Source organism: Neophocaena asiaeorientalis, unplaced genomic scaffold (assembly GCF_003031525.2).
Source record: "Neophocaena asiaeorientalis asiaeorientalis breed wild unplaced genomic scaffold, Neophocaena_asiaeorientalis_V1.1 scaffold145, whole genome shotgun sequence".
Classification (NCBI taxonomy): domain Eukaryota; kingdom Metazoa; phylum Chordata; class Mammalia; order Artiodactyla; family Phocoenidae; genus Neophocaena; species Neophocaena asiaeorientalis.
This window is the reverse complement of record NW_020172629.1, coordinates 3,520,074-3,537,521: the sequence shown is the minus strand read 5'-3', so window position 1 is coordinate 3,537,521 and position 17,448 is coordinate 3,520,074. Positions and strand designations below refer to the sequence as shown.

The following is a 17,448-nucleotide window of genomic DNA, read 5'->3' as shown; positions in this document are numbered from 1 at the left end:
ACGAGTTAAATCTGTTTTAGAATATGGTAACTCATGCATAATTTTAATGACATTATTTTGCAAATATTAAAGCAAAACATTTCCATTGCATACTTTATCCCACCATATTTAGAATGCTGCTTTTTTACGGGTGCACAGAAGTCAAGGAGAATACTATCTTACATTTATGCTTTAGGCTTTTATTTACAAAGAATTCCCCATATCTATTTCATTTTCATGATTCTATAAGGTAGGCCGGACTGATATCACTTTTTTTTTTGCGGTACGCGGGCCTCTCACTGTTGTGGCCCCTCCCGTTGCGGAGCACAGGCTCCGGACGCACAGGCCCAGCAGCCATGGCTCACGGGCCCAGCCGCTCTGCGGCATGTGGGATCCTCCTGGACCGGGGCACGAACCCGCGTCCCCTGCATCGGCAGGCGGACTCTCAACCACTGCACCACCAGGGAAGCCCTTTAGTATAGTTTATAGTGCTTGTTATCATTGGTGGATTTGTTTTTCGGTTTGGCTGCTCTCTTCTTTCTTTTTTTCTTTTTAATACAGACTGAAAATGAGGGGATGGAAAAAGATATTCCATGCAAATGGAAATCAAAAGAATGCTGGGGTAGCAATTCTCATATCAGACAAAATAGCCTTTAAAATAAAGACTATTACAAGAGACAAAGAAGGACACTACATAATGATCAAGGGAATCCAAGAAGAAGATATAACAATTGTAAATATTTATGTACCCAACATGGAAGCACCTCAATACATAAGGCAAATGGTAACAGCTATAAAAGGGAAAATCGGCAGTAACACAGTCACAGTAGGGGACTTTAACACCCCACTTTCACCAAAGGACAGATCATGCAAAATGAAAATAAATAAGGAAACGCAAGCTTTAAATGATACATGATACATCATTCTCAATGGTGAAAAACTGAAACCATTTCCTCTAAGATCAGGAACAAGACCAGGCTGTCCACTCTCACCACTATTATTTGACATAATTTTGTAAGTTTTAGCCACAGGAATCAGAAAAGAAAAAAGAACTAAAAGGAATCTATATCGGAAAAGAAGAAGTAAAGCTGTCACTATTTGCAGATGACATGACACTATACATAGAGAATCCTAAAGATGCTACCAGAAAAATACTAGAGCTAATCAATGAATTTGGTAAAGTAGCAGGATACAAAATTAATGCACAGAAATCTCTTGCATTCCTCTACACTAATAATGAAAAATCTGAAAGAGAAATTAAGGAAACACTCTCATTTACCATGCAACAAAAACAATAAAATACCTAGGAATAAACCTACCTAAGGAGACAAAAGACCTGTATACAGAAAACTATTAGACACTGATAAAATAAATTAAAGATGATAAAAGCAGATTGCTACTACCCAAAGCAATCTACAGATTCAATGCAATCCCTATCAAATTACCAATGGCATTTTTCACAGAACTAGAACAAAACATTTCATGATTTGTATGGAAACACAAAAGACCCATAGCCAAAGCAATCTTGAGAAAGAAAAACAGAGCTGGAGGGATCAAGCTCCTGGACTTCAGACTATACTACAAAGCTACAGTCATCAAGACAGTATGGTAGTGGCACAAAAAACAGAAATATAGATCAATGGGACAGGATAGAAAGCCCAGAGATAAACCCACACACATATGGTCACCTTATCTTTGATAAAGGACACAAGACTATACAATGGAAAAAAGACAGCCTCTTCAATAAGTGGTGCTGGGAAGACTGGACAACTACATGTAAAAGAATGATGGCGCAGTGGTTGAGAGTCCGCCTGCCGGTGCAGGGGACATGGGTTCGTGCCCTGGTCCGGGAAGATCTCACATGCCGTGGAGCGGGTGGGCCCGTGAGCCATGGCTGCTGAGCCTGCGTGTTCCGAGCCTGTGCTCCGCAACAGGAGAGGCCACCACAGTGAGAGGCCTGCGTACTGCAAAAAATGAGGCCCGCGTACTGCAAAAAAAAAAAAAAAGAAAAAGAAATTAGAACACTCCCTAACACCATACACAAAAATAAACTCAAAATGGATTAAAGAGCTATATGTAAGGGCAGGCACTATCAAACTCTTAGAGGAAAACATAGGCAGAGCACTCAATGACATAAATCACAGCAAGATCCTTTTTGACCCACCTCCTAGAGTAAGGGAAATAAAAGCAAAAAATGAACAAATGGGACCTAATGAAATTTAAAAGCTTTTGCACAGCAAAGGAAACCATAAACAAGATGAAAAGACAACCCTCAGAATGGGAGAAAATATTTGCAAATGAAGCAACTGACAAAGGATTAATCTCCAAAATTTATAAGCAGCTCATGCAGCTCAATATCAAAAAAACAAATGGCGCAATCCAGAAATGGGCAGAAGACCTGTTTTTTTATAAAGCAGAAACTAAGACACCATTGTAAAGCAGTTATACTCCAATAAAGACGTTAAAAAAAAAAAGACCATGTGGTCCAACCTCATTAGTAACTAATATGCATAATAATTAGATTTTAAAAATAAGAGCTCCTGAAAGAATGACTCATTTACTCCAAATTGGGATTCTCTTCCTGATGTCTAATTTACATCTACCCTGCTCAGGTGACTGTTCCGAGGCTGCTTGATCATTTCTGTAAACTGTACCTGCACATGGAAGACAGTCACTAGATCACTGTCACATTCTCCAAGCCTGTGCCTCTCTTGTGAGATGCCGTGTCTAGGACAGAACTAGCACTGTTAGCAGTTCCGGGGAGAACGATAAAGTGTCCACTGGGCACTGCAGCAACCTCAGGCTCCCTCTTCGTGGTTCAGCTCCTGCCCACAGGCCTTCAGCTCCTCTGCCATCCATCACCTGCCTTCGGACGCAAGGTCCCAGCCAGACTTACTTTCCATACCCAGCATCACTGAAAACTTCATGGTGCTTCATCAAAAAATTAAATGTAGAATTACCATATGATCCAGCAACTCCTCCTCTTGGTGTATTCGCCAAAGAACTGAAAGCAGGGACTCAAGCAGGTATTTCTACACCAATGTTCACAGCAGCATTATTCACAGTAACCGAAAGGGAGAAACAAGTGTCCATTGATGGAATGGATAAACCGAATGTGCTATATGCAGGCAATGGAATGGTATTCCATCCTAAACAAGAATGAAATTCTGGTAGTGCTACGACATGAACGGACCTTGGAGATGTTATGCTAAAAGCAATAAGCACAAAAGCACAAGTATCGCATGACTGCTCTTATACGCGGCTCCTGAAGTAGTCAGATTCGTAGAGACACAAAGTGAATTCGCGGTTGCCCAAGGCTGGGGGCGGGGACAGAGTTTGGGAAGACGAAAACGTCCTGGAGACGGACAGCGGCGATGGTCGCTCAGCAGTGGGAATGCGCTTAATGCTACTCCACTGTGTGCTGAAAAAAAAAAAAAAAAGTTGAAATGGTAAATTTGATGTTATGTATATTTTTTTCTCTCTTTTTTTAACATCTTTATTGGAGTATAATTGCTTTACAATGGTGTGTTAGTTTCTGCTTTATAACAAAGTGAATCAGTTATACATATACATATATCCCCATATCTCCTCCCTCTTGCACCTCCCTCCCTCCCACCATCCCTATCCCACCCCTCTAGGTGGTCACAAAGCACCGAGCTGATCTCCCCGTGCTATGCGGCTGCTTCCCACTAGCTATCTACCTTACGTTTGGTAGTGTATATATGTCCATGCCTCTCTCTCGCTTTGTCACAGCTTACCCTTCCCCCTCCCCATATCCTCAAGTCCATTCTCCAGTAGGTCTGTGTCTTTATTGCTGTCTAACCCCTAGGTTATTTGCTTTGGGTAGTATAGTCATTTTCACAATGTTGATTCTTCCAGTCCAAGAACATGGTATATCTCTCCAACTATTTGTATCATCTTTAATGTCTTCCATCAATGTCTTATAATTTTCTGCATACAGGTCTTTGGTCTCCTTAGGTAGGTTTATTCCTAGGTATTTTATTATTTTTATTGCAATGGTAAATGGTAGAGTTTCCATAATTTCACTCTCAGATGTTTCATCCTTAGTGTATATGAATGCAAGGGATTTCTGTGCATTAATTTTGTATCCTGCTGCTTTCCCAAATTCATTGATTAGCTCTAGTTGTTTTCTGGTAGCATCTTTAGTATTCTATATGTATAGTATCATGTCATCAGCAAAAAGGGACAGCTTTACTTCTTCTTTTCCGATTTGGATTCGTTTTATTTTTCTTCTCCGATTGCTGTGGCTAAGACTTCCAAAACTATGTTGAATAATAGTGGTGAGAGTGGGCAGATGTAATGTATATTTTACCACAACAAAAATTTTAAAACCCCAAGCCCCTCTCCTCATCCAACCCCTCGCGTTTCTTCCCTGCTCTCCCGGTCTCCTCCACCCTGGCTCACCAGGCTCTGCCACTCTGTTCTTATTTCAGCTCCTCAAATGCCCCAGGTCTCTTGCCTCAGAGCCCTGCCTCTGTCTTCTCCTCCATCGAGAACATTCTTCCTCTGTTCTTCACAGGTATAAACCCTTTTTATCCTTTGAATCTATGGCAGAAGCTAGCTGATGTTCACCAGCCTGTTCCCCTCCTCCTGGGCACACAGCTGGACCTTGCTTCCTAGCCTCCCTTGCTAAAAATCAAAATCAAAACCTTTTCTTTTCCTAACTTTGCAGTTTAAAATAATCTCGGACTTGTAAACGGTTGTAAAACCGTGTAAAGAATCCTCATGTGCCTTGCACTCGGCCTCCCCAGATGTTCACATTTTACACGACCTGAGTACAGTGGTCCAATCTAGCAATTTATGTTGATCCAACGCTCTCGATTAATCTATACTCCCCGCAGGATGATTAATCTATACTCGATTAATCTATACTCCCCGCAGGATGATTAATCTATACTCGATTAATCTATACTCCCCGCAGGATGATTAATCTATACTCGATTAATCTATACTCCCCGCAGGATGTCGTTCTTGTCTCACTGACATCGTTTTGTTCTGACCCTGATCACTCACAGGGCTCAGCTGGCCTGTCCTAGGATGATTAATCTATACTCGATTAATCTATACTCCCCGCAGGATGATTAATCTATACTCGATTAATCTATACTCCCCGCAGGATGATTAATCTATACTCGATTAATCTATACTCCCCGCAGGATGATTAATCTATACTCGATTAATCTATACTCCCCGCAGGATGATTAATCTATACTCGATTAATCTATACTCCCCGCAGGATGATTAATCTATACTCGATTAATCTATACTCCCCGCAGGATGATTAATCTATACTCGATTAATCTATACTCCCCGCAGGATGATTAATCTATACTCGATTAATCTATACTCCCCGCAGGATGATTAATCTATACTCGATTAATCTATACTCCCCGCAGGATGATTAATCTATACTCGATTAATCTATACTCCCCGCAGGATGATTAATCTATACTCGATTAATCTATACTCCCCGCAGGATGTCGTTCTTGTCTCACTGACATCGTTTTGTTCTGACCCTGATCACTCACAGGGCTCAGCTGGCCTGTCCCCTTGGCCTCCCAGGATCTGGGACAGCACCTCAGTCTTTATTTGCTTCTCTTGACGCTTTTGCAGAGCACTGGCCAGGAACTGTGTAGAACGTCCTTCCACCTGGGTCATCTAAGGTTTCCTCAGAGTTACACTTGGAGATGCATCTTTGGCGAGAATGCCCTAGGAGGGATCTGCGTCTTTCTGAGAGCCTGGCGTTGGACTTTGTCACTTGGTAAAGGTGCTGGCGCTTCTCCTGTGGTGAGTTGGTCCCTGGGGTAATGCCATGAGGCTGTGCCCCAACCTGTGTCTCAACGCGACTCCCCTGCTAGTTCCAGTGTCCTCAGATGGTTGTTATCAGTGTGGTCTTTACCACATGGTGATTTTCTATTTCTAGTTCTGGTCTACTATACTTATAGTTGTCATTCTACTGTAAGAAAGAGCCTTCCCCATTACTTATTTATTTCTTCAGTTATTTATTTATGTCACTGTAGATTAATGGATATCTACTTTATTCTGTTTTACGATTCTTACTCTACTTATCATTACTGTCTTCATTTTCTTACTCAAATTGGCCCCATTATCACTTTTAAACTTCAGTACAGACATATCTTTCTGTAAGATCATAAGTTAAAATAATTTCTGTACCAGAGAAAATGGTAGTATTAATCTCAACCAGATTCTTTAGGTCTAATAAGTCAAAATATGAATGAAGATTAGCTTACCTAAAGTTAGTGGTGGTGGTTTTGGATCAAGAATGCATTCTTTTTCTGGATCTTCCGCTTTAGGGCCTTGTGTGGTTTTTTTAAGTCCAGTATCTATTATTGCTTTTGTATTTCTTTTTAGAGACTTGGATCTGTTCTCTGTCCAAGAGTGTCCATTTGTCCATTTGTCCTTTGTCTTAGAATGATCTGCTATTGAAAGATTTTGAAGTTGAAGATCATGTAACATGTGATCTTGTAAAGCCACTGCAGTGACTGCTAAGTTATCCTGTTTAGATGAATGACCCTAGAAAGTGGGGAAAAAAGCCTTACATGCAGAACATTATCTAATGTACCATTCACAAGAAAGCTTATGCTCTAACACTCAACCTTGATGCCATACCAGACCAAATCCAGTAGTAAAGAACGCTTCACCCATCGTTACCCAAGTCAGGGGAGCAAAGCCCAGTCTCACCATTTATGTTAACGACATAGTAACATCTTTTCACTTAATTACTAAGGCCTTAATCGTAATATGAACAAATGCATTCTGACATATATAAGCTGTGCGCATGCCTGAGCACATTGTTTCACTGTAATTAGACTCCAGGCAAAGCTTACTTCTGTTACATTAAAGAGAACCTTGCATTTAAGTGTATGCAATACAATTTCCATGCAGCTAAGAGATGCATACACCAAGTACTACAGCTGACAGTTCCTCACTGAAGCAAGGTTTGCAAACTATTTTTTATACTGTCAAATAGCTGAATTAAAATATATTCATGAGTGGGGCTTCCCTGGTGGCGCAGTGGTTGAGAGTCCGCCTGCCGATGCAGGGGACACGGGTTCGTGCCCCGGTCTGGGAGGATCCCACATGCCACGGAGCGGCTGGGCCCGTGAGCCATGGCTGCTGAGCCTGCGCGTCCGGAGCCTGTGCTCCGCAACGGGAGAGGCCACAACAGTGAGAGGCCCGCGTACCACACACACACACACAAAAATATATATATATATTCATGAGTAAAACAATGTGTATGTTTTAAAAAGGATTGTGTACCTTATTTTTTAACATGCTGACCCAGGAGAAGTGGTTTCTTGGCTATATCAAATTATATCATCATTTGATATCCCAGTCCTTTGATTCTTCTACTGTTGAAAAGCCAACAGAAAGCCAACGTTACAGTGTACCTAAAATCTCTGATGAAGTTTACGGGGAAGAGGAATATGGAGAGTCTAACTGATGGTGGTGAGCGCACACCAGCACAGCACTAAGCTTTGTGCTCTGATCCCAGAGGAACTCAAGGCGGTCGTGACTTGATTCACCTGTCCTCAAGCAGTTCTCCTGACAGTTGGAGGGAACCTATTAATATGAATGAGAACAATCTGTTGCTAAATATAATGTTACTATACGTGGATACAACAAAATTTCAGACTACAAAGACCAGAGAATGTAAGTGAAATACCTCTTAAAGGGATACGATTAGAACAGGGATTTGAAGGACAGAGAGCAGGCAATGAACATGCTACCCCACAGGTACAAGGAAAGCACAGGCCCTCCAGAACTCAGCAGGTGTTTATGTTTTAGAGAAGGGAACAGTGGACGCTCTGGGATGTAAGAGGAATACTGTCTGACTTCACTCTGTCCACAACAGAGACATACATGGCTTCTAATCTTGCTCTACCTGTTTATACAAGATACGCAGCATATCTGAGTCTGTTCCCCCACCTCAAGACAGATATAATAACGCTCTCCTTGCAGGGTTACTGTTAGGATTAAATGAGACAACCTTTGTAAAGTATCTAAAATAGGTCCTTCTACACAGAAGATACTCTGTAAACAGTTATGCTTGATCCAGTTCCCTTCAAAGCTGATGGAAAGGCGCTTCCCTGGTGGCGCAGTGGTTAAGAATCCTCCTGCCAATGCAGGGGACACGGGTTCAAGCCCTGGTCTGGAAAGATCCCACATGCAGTGGTAGAACTAAGCCCACGTGCCACAACTACTGAGCCTGCGCTCTAGAGCTCACGAACCACAACTACTGAGCCCACGTGTCACAACTACTGAAGCCCACACGCCTAGAGCCTGTGCTCTGCAACAAGAGAAGCCGCCGCAATGAGGAGCCCACACACGGCAACAAAGAGTAGAACCCGCTCGCCGCAACTAGGGAAAAGCCTGCGCGCAGCAACGCAGCCACACACACACACACAAAGCTGGTGGAAGAATTTGGAATTGGCCCTTTTAGTTTTTAGACAAGGGTATATCTTATGAAGACAAGAGTACAAAATATATTGGGATAGGGAGGAACAGTAAACTGCTGGAGTAATTAGGGAGTACTGCTGAGGGCTTGATTGTAGGACAAGAGACAAATTAATCCCAAACATGTATCTCAGGATCAACACCTACATTCAGTTAGTCCCACAGAATGAGCTTCCTAAGGGGTGAGTGCAGAATGAGGAAAGCAAGCACAGTGGAAAGGAGTCTGTGAGATCCCCAAGACCCCTTAGCAGTGAGGTGACAGCTTCTACGGCAACCCCGTTCCCCTTCAATTCTGGCATCAAGAGGAGAATGAAGGAGTTTCCATCTAATATTTCATCACAACAGTCCAGGCTGAAGAAATGGTAGAAGGTATTTAAAGTGCTGAAAGATCACTAACAGAATCTTCTACTTTCAAAATGCCTACAACCTGGCAGAATATAGTTTGCATCATCCTAAAAATTGTTTAATAATCATAGCTAGCTATCTGCAGTCGACAATTTTATCTCAAGTGTCTACACTGTAAGCCACTGGGCTTAACATCAAGAGCTGTTAAAAACTGTGCCCCTTGTAAGTCCTATAGTGTCGTTAAATTTCAACATTAGAAACTATTTTCAACTATTTAGTCCAACTTCATTTTAAAAGGAGAAAACATATGCAGAGATTACTGACTCCTCCAAAATTATATAATTAGTCTGTGGCAGCATTACGGTTAGAAACTTAATCCTTACCCAGTGTTAAGAGCTAAAATTAATAGGAATATTTTTTCTTCGTAAATTCCATTGTTAACAATTAGTTAAAAGAGGTAGGGCTTGGTAAAAAGATACCACTGTGGTGGCAAAATTGTTACCGATTTGTCTAAGTGACTTTAAGCTAATTTATAAACATGCTAGTTAAAAACACAGAAACACCAGAGAAAGTTTTTAAAAGACAATTGGACACATGTGTTGCCAGGTTTTATAACTTAGGAATTCCTTGTTTTACATTTTTGATAAGATTCCACCCAGGTTGGCCAGAAGCACACAAACAGTTGTAGAATGACAGTCCTCCTGTCCCTGGGTATCCGTGGGACTGGTTCCAGGACCCGCCGGTTTTCACCAAAACCCCAGGATGCTCAAGTCCCAGAATCAGCCTCCACCCGACCCCCGTCCTCCGCCAGGGAGAGTGTAGCACTGCGGTACATATTTACTGAAGAAAATCCGGGTATGGCCTGCAGGTGGGCCCCGCAGTTCACATCCTCGTTCAAGGGTCAACTGTATATGTTAACCGTGGACCCCCTTTCAGTAACGGGCTGGTTGTGGTTCTCAGACAGTGACCGTTCTAGGCCCTCCCAAGGGATGGCCACGGAGTAGGCGGGCTGCCCTGGGGACCCGAGGACCTTTGGGGCTGCACAGGACAGTCCCGGCCGCTCCCGCCTCCAGGGCGCCCCCTCCCCTGCCCTCCCCAACCCATCCCAACCCCTCCACCCTACTCCACCCCGGGCCGCACCTGCAGCGGAACCGACCCCGCCCTCTGCACACACACCGCGGCCGACGCCCTCCGCCTCTGCGGCTCGCCGTTGCCTAGCAACCGCCGCCGCTCCGGTCACACGCCAGCGCGCATGCTCAACGGCCCAGTCCTGCCCCACGCTGAGCACCACTTTCCGGAAGCCCGCTGCGGCTCTGCCACACTGCGCATGCTCGCAGGGCCCGCCCTTCGTGCAGCCACACTGCGCATGCTCACCGGCTCTGCCCTGAACACAGTACAGAAGCCTCTATCGCTCGGGCGGTGCTTTTACACTGCGCATGCTCATCTGCTGCGCGCCGCACAGGGCCGCGCCGCGCATGCTCGCCGCCGCGCGAGCTCGCGCAAGTGTCGGGGGCGGAGTGTGGAGTGCGGGGCGCGGACGCACGTGGGGCGCGTCCTCGAGTTCCCCGGCTCCGTGGTTTCCTTGGCTTAGCGCTCGTCGGATTTCGGCGCCCGGAGCGCGCCCTGCTGCGGGTCCTGGAGCCCTGACTGCCCAGGCAGCCAGGCCGCTGGCCCTGCCTCGGGTGTAGCCTGGACACGCCTGGCCCACTTCTTTTCCCTTCTTTAAGCATCACATCCTGCACTGTCCGTTGTCCAGTGTCCGAAAACCATTGTTTCTTATATTTGAATTTTTTAGTTGACGGAGGTAAGCTTAAATCCAGTCGCTAACGCTTCATCGTGGCCCAACGCAGAGGCCAATAGAAGTTTGTTGAGACAGTGACTCAGCTGTGCTATTTAAACTTTTATTGAAATGAAGTTCAGCTGAAAGTACAGAGAAAAAATACAAAATGCAAATAGCCCTTTCTTTTTTTCACTTCTCTGAAAGTGAGGTCTAAAGAAGTTACCAAGTTGATTGGAAATACGTCATTGATTGTTAAAAGCCTAAAAGTTAAAGTTTTTGATGTACATTGGAGTAAATGATATACTGATGAAACAAGATAATCTGAAGCTTTATTGAAGATCATTTTTTTCCTAATGGAATTAAATTTTCTAAGATGGCCACTCCTATTTGGAAGTTTGTTGAAACAGACTAAAAACAAGGTAAACTTTTTTGATAAAGCCAAATTAAATTCATAATGAAGTTCATAATCTTTCACATAATATTTCAAACTTTTCCGACAAATATTGTAATCTTGATTTACATTCCAGTTGGTGATGGGTCTAGGAGACAAGTAAGGGTCACTAGTCCTCAGGACCTTTTGTTTTCTGACTCAGAGCACAGAGGAAAGAGTGGGAAAGCTTTGGATTCAGATAGGTAGATCTTACTTTTGGGTTCTACGCGTAAAGGGGACATTTCTTACTTCTCCCCTCAGTATCCACGAGCCCTTCTCCACCAATTGTCCTGGGGATGCTTCAGTCCTGGGATGGAACATATGCCCAGCTTCAGCTCATCAGAAAATCTCAGTGCCCTGGCCATAGTGACTCACAGTAAGTCCCCTACACATGAACGAGATCCATTCTGAGAGTGTGTTCGTAAGTCCAGTGCGTAAGTGCAACAGAGCTAGCCTAGGTACTCAACTAACACAATCGGCTATATAGTGCTGTAATAGGTTTATAATACTTTTCACAGAAAGAATACATAAAAAACAAAGAATGAAGAAAATGTTTTCAATCTTCTAGTACAATACCTTGAAAAGGACAGTAGTACAGAACAACAGGTGACCCACAGGGCCTGGCAACCAGTGAACAGGCAAGAAGAGTTACTGACTGGAGGAGGGAGAGGAGGTGGGAGACGGTAGAGCTGAAGGATCATCCATAGGGGACGGAGGGCGAGCTGCAGTGTCACTCACGCCTGACGTTGATGGCACAGGTTCTGGTTCCTTGCTGGATTCAATTCTATCTACCCTCTTGAAAAAATGATCCAGTAATGTCTGGGTAGTAGCTCTGTTTTTCTCGTCATAGGTGACGCGGTAGCACTGGATTGCATTCTGAAGGGCTGCCGCAACCTTCGTGTGCTGTTCTACGTCTGGGTCCTGTCCCTCAAAAACTCACAGTGCCTCCTCAAATAAAGAAAATCCCCTTGCCATTTCCTGCGTCGTGAATCTCTTCTTAGCAGTACCAGCTACACCACCGCTGCTGTTACGCTTGCTTCTGGACATCCTGGGCTAGAAATAAAGGTACTGTACTGCTCCACTCCATACAGTCCTGTACAGTGAAGTACACAAAAGCACAGCCCCTTGTAGAGGCTGCACGCACGTGACAGCGTCCGCCAGACACGTGAACTACCTTACGTGATTGGACGTGTGAACGCACGTTCGCATCTCTGAAAGTTCGAAACTTGAAGGTTCGTATGTAGAGGACTTACTGTAACTGGAATGCACATAGGACCTCGTGGGGCTAATCAGATGGACTCAGTATATTTGTGGCAGCTACTGGAAAATTCCTTTAATTCCTCCTACTGAATGTAGAAACAAGAAAAGACGTGAAACTGCAGCTGTGCTGGCTATCTTGTCATTACAGGGTGAGAGCCTGAAGCTGTCGGGGGCCATCGTGAACCTCCGAACGAGGATTATACAGGAAGTGGCAGAGATTTGGACAGAGTCCAAGCCCTGGTGAGATAGTTTAAGCCCTGAAGGTAGCCCAGCTCTGAGTCTTTCCACTTACCTGAGTGAATAGATTCCCTTTATGCTTCAGCCAGTTGAAGTCTGTTTTCTGTTACTTGTAATGGGAAGAATTCAAATGACAAATAGGTATATTATTACCACCTTAAGGCTCTGGTGAGCTTCAGACGGCATACGTATGTGAACTGCTTAGTTCAGTGCCTGCTAATCTTTATATCCATTTTAAGGTATTTTTATTGAACTTAAGCATCTAAGAAAAATTCCCATTTTAAAAATTCCTTCCCTCCATCCAAGTGTTTAAAATTTCAGGACAGTTTTACTACCTGCATGTTTTCTATCCTAAAGAAATGGGTCCTTCTTCTTAGCTACACAGAATATTTTTCTGCAGGCATTTGCTTAAAAACTTAGTCTTGCAATTATTACTTTGTAATTCTTGACAGAAAGCATAGCTGACATGATTGTTATTTGAAGATGTTATGAGGACCATGTTCCTCACCCGTCCTCCAGATAGAGTGTTCTGTCCGTCATCAGAATGTGACATTCTTGGATGGGAAGGGTTCAATAACTTGTATAACCCACCTTTCTCACTCCCAAAAGTATGCTGTCAGTGATTTGTAGTTACGCTTCTAGCGTTTTTGTTTGTTTCAAGATGGGCTTAAGAAATTGCCATATGTAGAGTGTGTTTGCATTCTCTGAAAACCCCGAGTACATTTTCCAAAGTACTGTCCAGTGCCCTTTATGTAAGCACTCGTGTTACCTGAAAACTGGGTTCACCTCTCGGTGGGTGTTGAGTCAAAAGACACAACCAAGCCAAAGAGCAGGAGAAGAAAGGACTTATTACAGAAAGTCTCCTGCATACGAATGAGTTCCATTCCAAGAGCTTGTTCGTTGAGTCCAATTTGTTTGTAAGTCCAGCGAAGTTAGCCTAGGTACCCAACGTTTACAGATGATGCCAGACACGTGAACTAAAGTGATTGGACCTATGAACGCACGTCTGCATCTTTGAAAGTTCGCAACTTGAAGTTTCATACGTAGGGGACTTCCTGTACTTGCAGCAAGTAAGGAGAACGCTGGGGATCTTTTCCAAAGTGGTGTCTCCCCAAACAGCAAAGTTGGGGACGTTTTAAGCTAAGGGTACTTGCATATTCATGAAGGGGCTTGAGCAGAGGAGAACTGGGGCAAAGGTTGACAGAGTCCAAGCTTTAGTTTATCAAAGTCATGCTCTTTGAGCGCCAATGTCATCATCCCATCCTGTACCTGGCGGAGGCCGTAATTTCCGCAGAACTCAGTGACTGTATCGGATCGTTACGTACACCCCTTGAGGAGGAACTCTCTTTTATGGATGAACTATCGTTTCTTTTTTTAAAAATTTAAAAATTTTTTTGCGGTACGCGGGCCTCTTACCATTACGGCCTCTCCCGTTGCGGAGCACAGGCTCCAGACGCGCAGGCTCAGCGGCCATGGCTCACGGGCCCAGCTGCTCCGTGGCATGTGGGATCCTCCCAGACCGGGGCACGAACCCGTGTCCCCCGCATCGGCAGGCGGACTCTCAACCACTGCACCACCAGGGAAGCCATGAACTATTGTTTCTTGACTACTTTTCCTTTGGCCCTCACTTCCCTTAAGATCAGCCATTAGTGAGACCTGTTCAAAGGCAAGCATTGTGGCCAGGCTTAGATCACAAAATGGCTCAGGCCAAAAGTGGCTTCTCTTATGTCTAGAAAACCATGCCTGTTCCCTTTCTCTGGGGTCCCCCTACCCTATCTACTTACACTTGCATGATTAATATATTTTAGAATTTCAAAAACATGAATTGGATGTTCTGGGAATGGTCTGAAGAGAAAGGTGTAAGGTTGGATCTTAACAAACGGCACCACGAAGCAGGAAAGCTTCAAGTGAGCTTTATTAGGGAGCGCTCCCGGGCGAGGTTCACTGGTCCGAGAGAAAGGGGCCAGAGAAGTCGCACCCCGGCGAGGGTTGGGCAAGATTTTACAGGGGAAGAAGGGAAAGGAGTGTGGTGGATCTGGGAGGGCGCAGGGTATTCCTTATTTGGTGGTCTTTTCGGGTATCCTGGGGGACCATTAGTCCCGCCCCTCGAAAGGCGGGAAGGCTGGGCTGGGTTCAAAGTCCCCAGGTCAGTTCCTGGAACTGGGTGGTCCGGAATGTCTCCAGGGCAGTTTCTGGAACTGGGTGGTCCGGAGAATTTCGGTCTGATGCAACCTGTGAATCTGATTGTGTTCCCCTGCCTCGGGCCAGTTGGCCTTACAAAAGGAACTGAGAGGAAATGAGATGCACATGGAGAGGACAAGCTGGGTCTGGCTGCTTTGCTGGGTTGCACAGCGGACACAGGTGTGCCTGGAACGAGCACGCCGTGTTCTGTTCTCCGCGTGCTGAAGAAAGAAGCCTCCTGTGTGCTGCTGTAGTTTAGCGATCCGGGCATCAACGTTGTGACAAGGAGGGTGATGGCGCCCACACATCTCGAAGGAGGGGCCGCCAAAGACAGGAAGGGCCGGCTATTTAACGGGAAACACTTATATGAGGGGGGAAATCTTATATTTTGCCTGTGTAGGAGCAATGCAGGTGCTACTGAGTCCAAGCGCGTACTGCTCCCCGCACAGCAGACCTAAATCCAGAGACAAGGTCTTGGGGCGAGGAATGGTGACTTTATTCAGAAAGCCAGCAGACTGAGAAGATGGTGGACTCGTGTCCCAAGAACCATTGTACCCAAGTTAGCATTCAGGCTTCGATTTTGCTAAAAGAGGAGGGGTTGTTGTAGACTTCTTGGTGCCAGAATCCTTTGTTCACAGGGTTCCTTTAAACCTCCGGCAAGAGAATTGTTATTTTCCGTTCTGACGCTTTTTACCTCTACATAAATGGAAAGTGTTACACCTTTAAAGGTCAAGCCTGGGAGGTAGAGCATTGAGAAAGGGCTATTATGTACCATATATATTTCAGGCTCTAGGCAACCTTCTTTTACAAAAGGTGCAGAGCCAGCGTGACCGAGCACAGGCCACTGAGCACAAGGTTTAGATTCAATATGCAGTCAGGTGTGTTCTTCTTTGCCGCACAGGGAAAGTGTCCAAAACCTAGAACTGGTAGTTGGAGTTTGTCTCCTGGTTGAGGAGTTTTTTCCCACTATTACTGCAGAGACAAATTCTTGGAGACTAGCGGTGGGAAAGTATGGCTTCTTAATACATTTGGTTCACACAGATTGAGTTTGCCCGTCGGCCAAGGCTCTGAGCTCTGCGCTGACGGGCTGGAGGCAGGGTCAGAGTGGTTCTTCCTGGTTTAACCTCCTCTACTTCCTCCTCACATATTCAACATGTTAATTTACCTGAAGAATATTCTTAGTCCTACTCGATGCACATTTCACTCCTGCCTGTCTTACCACGGTCCTTGACGCTGAATATATTATAAGCACATAATACAGAGCGTTTCTGTACGGCTTCCCGTTATTACCATCTTGCATTTGTGTGCTGTATTTGTCCCAATCAACCAACCAGTGTTGATACATTCTGATTAACTGAAGTGTATAGTTTAAGAAATCACTTCTCTTTTTGTACAGTCGTAAATGTCTTGACAGTTGCATCACATCATGTGTACACGATCACAGTATCATTCACAGAATTTCACTGCCCTAAAAATCTCTCCCTTCCTTCCCCCAGAACCTCGGGCGACCACTAATCTCTGTACTGTCTGTAGTTTTGCCTCTTCCAGAATTTCACAGAGTTGGAATCATACCGTATGTAGCCTTTTTAGACTGGCTTCTTTCACTAGCAATATGCATTGACGTTTCCTTCATGTCTTTTTATAGCTTGATAGCTCATCTCTTTTTACTGCCGAGTAATATTCCATTGTTTGGATGTACCAAGTTTGTTTACCACTCGCCTACTGAAGGACACCGTGGTAGCTTCCAGGTTTTGGCGATTGTGAGTAAAGCTGTTGTAGACATTTGTGTGCAAGTTTTTGTGTGGACCTCAGTTTTCAACTCATTTGGATTTTTGCTGGATTATATGAAGACTACGTTTAGCTTCGTAAGAACCTGCCAGATAGTCTTCCAAAGTGGACCTTTTGTTTTGTTTTTTTTTTTTTGCGGTACGCTGGCCTCTCACCGCTGCGGCCTCTCCCGTTGCGGAGCACAGGCTCCGGACGCGCAGGCTCAGTGGCCACGGCTCATGGGCCCAGTCGCTCGGTGGCACGTGGGATCCTCCCGGACCGGGGCACGAACCCACGTCCCCTGCATCAGCAGGCGGACTCTCGACCAGTGCGCCACCAGGGAAGCCCGCAACGTGTACCTTTTGAATCCCCACCAGCTCCACATGCCCATCAGTACTTGATATTGTAAGTTATTTGAATTTTAGCCATTTTGAGAGGTGTGTAGTGGCATCTCATTTTTGTTTTAATTGGCAACTCTCTTATGACAGGTGATGTTGAGCATCTTTTAGTATTCCTATTTGCTATCTGTACATTTGCCTTGGTGAGGTGTCTGTTCAGATTTTTTGTCCATTAAAAAAAATAGGTTACCTTCTTATTGTTGAGTGGTAAAAGTTCTTTGTATATTTTGAATATAAGTCCATAATTAGATATGTGTTTTGCAAAGATTTCCCCCCAGTCTGTGTCTTGTCTTTTTCATTCCCTTAACAGTGCCTTTGACAGAGCAGAGTTTTAAATTTTAATGAAGTCCATCTTTTAAAACTTTTTCCTTTCATGGATTGTGCTTTTGGTGGTGTTATTAAGAAGTCATTGCCAAAGCCAAGCTCACCTAGATTTTCTCACAGGTTATCATCTACAAATTTTCTACTTTTGCATTTTACATATAGGTGTATTATCCATTTGGAGTTAATTTTTGTGAAAGATATAAGGTCTGTGTCTAGATTCCCTTTTTTTTTTTTTTTTTTTTTTTGGG

At 44.3% G+C, this 17,448-nt stretch overlaps 1 protein-coding gene across 1 annotated transcript in view; it reads right to left on the bottom strand.

Annotated features, from left to right (window-relative positions):
• Positions 1-10,049, bottom strand: part of RNF32 (ring finger protein 32) — a 35,540-nt gene extending 25,491 nt beyond the window's left edge. Inside the window, 3 exon segments of the mRNA XM_024739179.1 lie at positions 6,252-6,534; positions 7,282-7,373; positions 9,964-10,049. Of these exon segments, the coding sequence (XP_024594947.1) occupies positions 6,252-6,534; positions 7,282-7,296 (298 nt within the window). The 5' untranslated portion in view covers positions 7,297-7,373; positions 9,964-10,049.
• Between the last annotated feature and the right edge of the window lie 7,399 nt (positions 10,050-17,448).